General features: G+C 52.1%; 1 protein-coding gene across 2 annotated transcripts in view; it reads right to left on the bottom strand.

Annotated features, from left to right (window-relative positions):
* Arrb1 (arrestin beta 1) overlaps positions 1 to 5,157 on the bottom strand; it is a 74,120-nt gene extending 68,963 nt beyond the window's left edge. For both annotated transcript variants that reach the window (XM_031387499.1, XM_031387503.1), the window contains exon 1: positions 4,429 to 5,157. In XM_031387499.1, the coding sequence (XP_031243359.1) occupies positions 4,429 to 4,448 (20 nt within the window). In that variant the 5' untranslated portion in view covers positions 4,449 to 5,157. The remainder of the gene's footprint in view (positions 1 to 4,428) is intronic.
* Between the last annotated feature and the right edge of the window lie 4,381 nt (positions 5,158 to 9,538).

Here is a 9,538-nt window from a genome sequence, read left to right as displayed (position 1 = left end):
CTTCCCTGCTTCTGGGACTCCAGGCCCCAGCTGTCCTCAGCTGTCTGCTGCTTCTCTCTGTCCAACACAGCAGTGCTCTCCATGGCCCTGCTGTCCCCACCATCTTCCCTTCTCTTCTCCCTACACCAAAGTCATCTACATCCTCCAAGGCCCTGCACATCCACCCAGGAGACTTTCAAGTCCCTGCCTGACCTTCTGTCCCTAGCTTGAGGTCCTTTGTCCAAGCCTCTTCCATCTTCCTCAGCCCACTCCTGGCTCCCCCGCCACCCACACAGGTCTCAGCTGCAGTGTCACTCCCAGCAAGCAGTAGAGAGGAGAGCCCGGTTGAGGTCACAAGGCCACTCTGACCCTCCCTGTTGCTGTCTTCAACCAAGGCAGCCCATGGGAAAAGTCATGGGGGACAGGGGCGAGCCCACAACTAAGGACCCCTGACCCCATGCCAACTAGAGGTTTCAGTCTCTCGGGCCAGGAGGTCCAGACTTGAAAGGAAACAAGCCATCAAAGGAGTCTGCAGCCCGGCAGCCAGCTGGGATTCAGGGACACCGGGCCAGGCTCATAGCCACGCCCAGCAGCAACCCAGGAGCAATCCTGCCAAAGCCACAGGACTTCCCCATGTTCTAGCCAAGATGGGTCACCCAGGGCTTAACCACTTCAAGAAAGACAGCCAAGGTTCACAGAGAGCTGGTGATTGCCCCATTACAGCACCCTCCCTCCCTGGGATGAGGTTGTGGGGAAGAGAGGTGTATGGGGGGAGGGGGAGAGTTCATCAACATCTGCTGCAAAGGAAACCCCACTCCATCCCTCCTGTTGTCTCAAGATGACCCTTCTGGTCACTTGTAGAGCTGGTAGGCTGGCTGGGGGAGAATAGGACAAGTCCCTTTCCCTGTGAGTAGACCTATACAGCAACAGAGAGGCCTTGATGGGCAGAGGAACCTCTGTTCAGATGCTAACTGGTGGTGGACATGCTTCCTCTCTCCATACCTTTAAAACAGGGGCAAGCAATTCCTATGTTACTAAAGTGTAGGAAGAGTTCAGTGAGATTTCTTGTATGTGTGCTGATGTGCATGCATGTTTGTGTGTGTACATATAAAGGCCAAAAGTTAATATTAGGTATCTTCCTCAGACTCTCTCCACCCTATGTTTTGAGACAGAATCCCTTGCTAACTATGAGTGCTAGGCTGGCTGACCAGCGAGCTTCAGCAACATTCCTGTCTCCACATCCATTCCCTCCTCCTGACCCCCCCTACCCTGACCCCCAGAACTAGGGTTTGAGCCCACTATGCCCAGCTTTTATGTAGGGGCTGGAGATGCTAATTTAAGGCCTCATGCTTAATTAATTAAGCAATAAGCATTTACCAGAGTCATCTCCCCAGCCCCTATGAACATAATTCTAACCCTAGACAGGCAGCAAAGGGGCATTCAACCATCTAGCTTGCTGACACCCCTTCCTTGTTCATATGCTATTTATTGATCAGCCCCATCCTCCCTGCAGCCTTGGTTCTGAGGTTCCTTCCCAGAGCGTCTCTGCCTCAAGGCCTGCTCCTCCCCTTTCCTGGCCACTGCCTTAAAGCACCTGTATAAGAGGAAGACTTGATCTTGTCCCCGCATTGCTCCACCCTCTCCTCCCAGCTGACCCTGGCAGTGGGAGAAAAATCCTGTTGCTTAGCCTGACATTCCCGAGGCTGGGGATGACTGACCTGTGTTCCCCTCACAGGCCCCACCCCTACTATGGGCTTCTTTTCACACTTGCAGGCCTAGGGCGCTTGCTCTGGTCCACTTCTCAGCCTCCTCAAGCTTTTAGGTCAATCTTGGCAGCTTTGACTACCCAGGACAGTTTCTGGCCACATCCAGCCCAGAGCTCTGGTGTGGATTCCTCTTCCACCTCCCACAGGGCTTGTGTCCTGCATCACAATCACCTGGGGAGTGTATAGTCTGGGGATTCAGCTCTGGAAACTCCCTGCCCTGGGGTACAAAGAAGCCACTCTTTAATGACCTGTACTCCACCCTGGGGCTCCTCTCAACCCAGGGGTTTCTGCAAGGACAGAGACGGTTTTGATTAATGTTCATTATCATTTCCTCCAACTGATGGGGATAGATGTGATGATGACTCCAGAGCCTAAGAGTATTGAATATTTGCAATCCTTTCCAATGCACAAAGCAAAATCTCACGGCTAATGGAACACAATGGAGAAAGCCTCTTCTCGATCTTACTTTTCATATCCAGATTGATCTAGAAAGAGAAAGGCAGAATTCACAGTTCTAGAGGGGCCCAAGGAGGGAAGGCAAACAGGGACAGGTGGAGTTTATGTAGCTAGTCTGTATTTCCTGGCATAGGCAGCTCCTACTCTTATGTCCAGGGAGCTCAGTAAGCTTTTGGGAGCCTTGAAAACCAAAGTTCTGATTACTCCAATGCATAGGTGGGAACACTGGGTCTGCCCTTGAGTTAGAAGTACAGCAGGGGGAGTCAAGGACAAAGCTCCTGGTCTCAGACAGATTCTCCAACAGGTGTCAGGCAGCCCACCATGTCCTCATCCTATGACAATTCAAGGTATCAGGGAGCTGTGACACTTCTCCCCTAGTTACAGAGAGGCCCAGCAAGGCTGAGTCACCCTGGTCACCAACAGCACTGGAGAACAAAGGAGAAGCCAATGGCTGCTGACTCCTTGCTGTGCCCTACAGGGAGCAAAGCTCAACCTTACAATTCCAGAGGGTCTCTAAGTGGGAGAGGGAAAGATAGGTGTGGCTGAAGAGAGATGCATCCTAGCATCCAAGGACTGAGGCCACCACCCCACCCCTGCCCCCGGGGTCACAGTGCTGACCAACCAGCTGCACTGGCCCTCAAGGTGAGTGCAAACACCTCATGGCTCTCCGCAGTCTCCCAAAGCTGTGCCTCTGCACCAAGTGGCTCCCTTGCTAGTCCTTACACCCAGAGTGCACACAGTGCAGCCCCAAGGAGAGCCACAGACACAGTGAGCTCTGGCTCACTTCCTGACCTTCAGCAAGGCAAGTGGCCTTTCTCACCCTTTGGTTCCTCTCTGGGGAAACCAGAATAGGAAAATTAACCTCCAGGAAGGGCCATCAGTAGGGAGGCTGGTGGGGTGGGAGGCAGTTTCTAAACATGAGGTATCTGAGTTACCACTATGCCTCAGTTTCTACTCCTGGGAAATGAGCATAAGCTCTGAGGCCCCTGTCACTCACTTGGTGAGGCTCAGCTGTCAGTTTGATTAAGGATCCCAACATGCTTAGATGTTTTCTTTCTGATTGTCTCTCATCCCCTAGGCTCTGCCTGGTATACAACAGGGGCTTAATAAATAAATATCAGAAGAAAGGAGGTAAAGGCAGAGAGGACACAAACAGAAGAGTAATAAGGAAAGCGATGATAAGTGGCAGGTGCAGGGAGGCTAGAGGAGGGGCCAGAGAGGAAGGCAAGGAGACTCTGGAGGGCTAGGGAGGTGAACCTGTAGAAGGTTGACCAGGGCTGGTCTAGGTCATAAGGATTGACCCCAAGAGCTCCCCTGCCTCTCCCTAGCCCTCCTACTTTGACCTAGTTTCCATTTCGAGGGCCTAACCTTTCCTTTCAAGGCAGGCTATAAAAAAAACAATTCCCCTCATCCCACCCCACCCCCCAGTTACATGTAGCCCCCAGCTATGTGCTTTGGAGGACAGAGGGGAAAGAAGCCTGGGACCTCAGGTCTCAGAGCCTTCCACTCTGTGACCTGTGTTTCCGATCCTGCTATGGGGGAGTCAGAAGTGAGTGTATCCACTGCTCTGGGGATGTCAGGCCCTGCAGGCATTTTCTGCTGTGCATGTGTGTGGTTAGCCTTGATGTGTCACTAAGACCCATGGCCGTATCGTTTCGTGTCAGAGAGATTGACAGACTGCACGCACTAACCAGACCGTGCTTTGCAGCATCCAGGTGACAGGCTAAGTATGTCGGTGTATGCCCACATGTGTGTGGCAACACGAGGGTGTGTTAGAGCTGGTGCGTGCTCGAGTGAGGACCTGTGTATGCTAACAGGACTGACAGCAAGAATGTGTTGACAGACTGGTGTGTGCGTGAGAGACCGTGTGTGACGTCGTCGTGTCACAAATGCGAAGTGTGGCAGCGACTGTCAGTGTGCCAGCAGAAAGGTGCTCATGTGTTTATGAGCGTGTGTGTCGTGTGTCAGCCTGCCCCAGAGAGTCCTCGAGTCTACCGACCAGGGCTGGGTGTGTGAGCTCGTCTCGGCCAGGAGCCCTGAACCAGATGGGGTGGCCCACCCTGGGTGCCTCGATCCTTACACATGGCTCTGGCCAGGGAATCACACAAGAGACTTGGGCGGACAACAGAGTGCCAGATCCCGGTTGACGCTGACTGGAACCTCCGCCCGTGCCCTTGCCCAGGTCGTCCCCACGCGCGCGCGGGACAGGGCGGCCACCCGCACTCACCGTGTCCCTTTGTCGCCCATGGTCCGCGGCGGCCGCAGGGAGGTCCACGGCGTCAGCGTCCAGGCTGGAAAATCCCCGGCCGCCAGGAGAAGCGCGGGCCAGCCCGCTCCCGGCTACCCCGCTCCGCCTCCTCCGCTGTCGCCGCCGCCGCCCCCGCCCGGGTCCCCGCCCGTCGCTCGAGCAGCACAGCGCCCAGGCCGCCGCCAGGGGCGTGGAGCGTGCGGGTGTGAGCGCGCGTGTGTGGCTCCGTGCGCGGCTCTGCGTGTGCGCGCCCAGAGAGTGAGGGCTGGGTGGCCGGCCGCGGCTGGTCTACGAGAGCGCGTGCACGCAAGCGCGTGCCAGTGCTGGTGCGTGTGCACGGCTGTGCGCGCGAGCCTGTCCGGGGAGAGGGGAGGAGATTGTGTGTGTGTGTGTGTGTGTGTGTGTGTGTGTGTGTGTGTGTGTGTGTGTGTGTGTCTGTCTGTCTGTCTGTCTGTCTGTCTGTCTGTCTGTCTGCCGTCTGCCTGCCTGCCTGCCTGCCTGCCTGCCTGTGTGCAGAGGTAGCACGCCTTTGTGCAGTTGTGCGTGTGTGCTCACAGTCGTGGGTGCAAGCGCGCTCTCCAGTGCAGGCCAGGACTGGCCTTTGTGTCTGTGGATAGATGCAAGCGGAAAATCCGCAGACTCCAAGGCCTAGCCTCAGCGGCGCCCCTGTGTGAGGACAGCGAAAGATTCCAAAAGCCTAACCAGGCCTTCGCCCTTTGCTCCACCCTCCCCACCCCCGCCCTTCTGGAGAGATACCACCCAACGGCACAACAGGGACAGGAAGAAGGGGTGGGGGCGGGCAGCGGACTGCAAAGCTGGAGAGCAGATGAGGGTGGAAAGGGGAGGGGAGGGGTAAGCAGAAAGAGGAAGCTGTGAGAACAGGAGATAAAGAAGGGACTGAGAGCCAACTACATGGTGCCCCGTAGCATCTAGCATCATTGACAGCACCCAGGCCTAGCTTAGTTGCCTGCAATGACTCTGGACATCAGCCATCTCAGCCCATTCCAGTCTATTGGCTGGGTCCTAAGACCAGCAGATGCCATGTTCAATAGTTGAAGGCATCTACTTGTTCTTGCAGGCAGGTACCTGCACACAGTAGTGTCCAGCAGAGCCTATTGTCTGCAGCTTTCTTGGTATCCTTGGAAATCTTGACTTTTCCCAAGTTTCCTACCCCTGCAGAAGTAGCCAAATGTGCAGTGGGACGGTAGAGTCCAGAGGCTAAGGAGGGGTAGGGAAGGGCTCTGGGTTTGAATCCATTTTCTCCTAGAAGGGATCTTGAGGGGCTCCTTGCTTTGCAGGCAGTGGGGGAATGTAAGGTCTTTCTCAGCCCCTCACTGCTGGGGTTTGACTAATTGGCACTGATAGGTCCCTAATATCGAAGTATTAACGATAAGAGAGGAAACTATCATTTACTCTGATGCAATTGCGGGTCTGGAAACATCTCCTGTAATTATGTTCAGAGGCAGTTACCTATGCTGTTTACATAGAGTGTGCTGTTTATAGAGTTGGTAATAATATCCCAGGATAATGACTATAATTATGTCCAGATTGGGGAGGGGTAGGGAGAGGCTAATGGACAGGCAGGGTGGTCCACATCTGGGCAATGGTAAGAGCTAAGAGAAAGTGGGTTAAGATCTGTAACTTCACCTGCCCTTAGCCTCTGGGATCTTCCCTTGCTCCAACCGGCGAAGAGCAGGAAGCCACCTGATCCTTCTGCAGGGGCTTGTGGGGGGATCTTGAAAGGAGCAGACTAGGATCCTCTGTTGATAGCAGGAAGCTCATTTTGTGAGCTCAAAATCAAGAGGCCTGGTCTTGTACTCTCAACTTGGGCTTCATCCAAGCTTGATCTCAGTACAGTGCCCAGTGCTGATGCTCAAAGCACATTTGGGCAAATTTTTCACCCTACTTAATAAGTATCTGCAGTTATGTTATTATAATAAACAATATTTTAGATTACTTCTCAGTAAACAAACAGAAAGATGTACCAGATGGCACCAGGTAGCCCCCACCCTCACGTAGTTCTTCCTGGACCAGCTTTGGAAAGCATGGCTCTAACACTGAGGGACACTGAACAGATTGGTAGATGGCGGTGTCAACACGCAAGGTATTAAGTGCATCCTTTCTAGCCTGTAAACCTCATGAGGGGGTGGGTGGTGTGCCTGGTGCTACTTGGCACTTGCAACTCTATGAGCTAAATGCTCTGTTGCCTTTTCTAAAATGAATGAGCAAACTGGTACTTAGAGAAATTAAATGGCTAGCCCAAATCTACAGCCTCCTTTAAAAAAAAAAAAGAGTTATTTATTTTATGTATATGAGTGCTCTATCTGCATATATACCTGCATGCAAGACAAGGGCTTCAGAACTCACTATAGATAGCTGTAAGCCACCATGTGGTTGCTGGGAACTGAACTCAGAACCTTTGGAAGAGCAAAGAGTGGTCTTAACCGCCAAGCCATCTCTCCAGCCTCCACAGCCTCCTCTTGACCTTGGCCTCACCTTCCCTTTTCTCCAACTTTCCTCATTGAGACGAGAACCAGGATTTGGCTGGGTTTTGTTTGTTTTGTTGTTGTTGTTGTTGTTTTTAATTGTTTCTTGTGTTTCTGGGGAATTTATAGATTGGTATCAAGCAGGACAGAACTTTCAGTGGAGAGAGGGGTCTAGAATGGGAGCAGAGGGGCCCTTAAGAGAACACTTTCATCTGCCAGGCCTAAGGAAAGCACTTATATACTCATTCAATAATCAAAATTAGTAAAACTGCATTAGAGGTCATGAGAACTCCCTGTCGACAATCTAGTATTAGTGACAAGTGTTATGAAAGAAATAAAACATAGTGGCTGGGACCAATGTGCTTAGAGATAAGACTCTTCAAGGAGGTGACCTTTGGGCAGAAACCTGCACCAAGAAGCCAGTGACACCAAGGGCTGCCAGCTAAAGGACCGGCCAGGAACCAGGAGGGTGTGTCTGGGCTTGGTAAACAGGAAGAGTGGTTGCAGGTAAGGCAGGCAGCAGTCAGATGACACAGGTCTCACCGTGAGGGGTGAGGTGCATGGAAAGCCAATTTAAGAAGAGGATTTAGGGCCTCAGTGTGTCTAGCCTTCGCCTGTGGGCCGCATGCAGCCAAGAATACCCATAAATGTAACCCAACACAAAAACATAAAGTGCTTTAAAACACTCCAAGATTTTTGTGTGATCAGCAGAGAGCATTTCTGGTGCGTGAACTTTGTAGATGACAGTACTGGGTCCTGATGTCAAGAGCTTAGACATACCTACAGATAATAGCCCTGGCTTTACTTTCTCCAAGGCTGTGCTTCACATTGCTGGGTGAAGATGTGGGAAGGGGAAGAGCAGAGGCTGGATGCCCCTTTAGTACAGTACCTTGGTTCTGCAATAGTTGGGACTAGAGCTGTGGCTCAGAGATCGTAGAGAGGAAAGGACTCGCAGTCATACTTGGAGGTTGTATTACAGTTTCCTGTGGCTATGACAAAGCACCATGGCTGGGGCAGCTTGAGGAAAAGCTGACTTCCGCTTATGGTTCCAGAGGAATAAGAATCCGTGATGGCAGAGCAGAGGCATGGTAGCTACAACAGGAAGCTGAGTTCGCAACTCTTCAAGCAGTAAGCATGAAGCTAATAAAGCACACTGTGCCAGCTGGGCATGGTGGCTCACTGCCTTCAGTCCCAGCACCCAGGAGACAGAGGCAGGCAGATCTCTGTGAGATGGAGGTCAGCTTGGTCTACATAGTGAGCTCCTCTGTAGAGAGGTCCTGTGTCACACTGGGAATGGTATGACACTCTGAAACCTCAAGATCCATCCACAGGAAGTAGTGGCCTACTTCCTCTAGCAGGGCCACCCCTCCAGACCTCCTCAAACAGCACCAGCAACTGGGGACAAGGGCTCAAATGTCCTGTGGAGGACATTCTCATTCATACCTCTACAGAGGTAGAGCCAGCTGTACCTGCTCATCGACCAGCTGTGGGGGTGGAGGATTCAGGTGGATTCAGGCAGTCTGATCAACAGCCATGCAGGGCCCTCCCTCCTTGTGTATTTCTGCAAAAGAAGTCATGTTCCAGAGGACTGGGATGTTCCACCCTTCCTATGTCAGCCTACTTGATATGCATCCTCCACCCTAACACCAGAGAGATTTTCCTAAAAGGCAAATGGATTCCAGCACTGAAGCTCCCAGGAAATGGGCCACTTCCAGCTACACCCCTCCCCCACTCCCCCAGGTCTCTTATCTGCCTTCAGCTTCAGTTTACAAACCTTCTTCAGTTTTGAAGTTTTTGAGACAGGATCTCATGAAACCCAGCCTGGCTTTTAACTCACCACATGGCCAAAGATGACCCTGCTCTTTTGATCCTCCTGCCTCCACTTCCTCAGTGCTGGGATTACAGGTATGCAGCACAGCATCCAGTGTATGCACTCTTAGGGATGGAACCCACGTCTTTCTACATGCTAGGCATGCATTTCTCAAATGGGCTACATCCAGCCTCCTAGTTATTTCTTGTATTAAAAGAATGAGCCCTGTGGAAACACAGATCTGTCATTAAAGGCATGCCCTGCTTTTACAGATGATCTGGACTTGGTTCCTAGCACCTGTAAGTCCAGATCCAGAGAATCCAATGTCCTCTTCTGGCCTCAGTAGGGAACAGCTCTCATAAATATACTCATACCCAGACATGCATGCATATGTATAATTTAAAGTAAAAATAAATCTTTTTTTTTTTTTAAATGAGTCTAGGCTGGCAAGACAGCTTAGCAGGTAAGGGTGCTTGTTACCAAATCTCTCTGAGTTCAGTGCCTCGAGCACCCAGATGGAGGAAGCTGAGAATGCCCTTAAGGTGTCCTCTGCCCTCCACAAGCACATTGCCCCCAGCTACAGTTCAAACCCCCCCCCCACAAGTGGCTGGGGTGCCTACTTAACATATCAAAGCCAAACTGGCCTCCAACTTCTCCCAGTATCCCTCAGTCTCTACCTGTTACTGGGTAGAGCTGGCATACCCCACCCTCTACCCTGAACTTTCTAGCCCAGGGGCTGGGCAGCCCTTCGCACACAAGGCTCTTCTCTATATAATCAAGGCATTTTGGTTAC

Source organism: Mastomys coucha, unplaced genomic scaffold (genome assembly GCF_008632895.1).
Source record: "Mastomys coucha isolate ucsf_1 unplaced genomic scaffold, UCSF_Mcou_1 pScaffold21, whole genome shotgun sequence".
Classification (NCBI taxonomy): domain Eukaryota; kingdom Metazoa; phylum Chordata; class Mammalia; order Rodentia; family Muridae; genus Mastomys; species Mastomys coucha.
The sequence above is the reverse complement of the archived record's forward strand: the minus strand, read 5'-3'. Positions and strand labels throughout refer to the sequence as shown.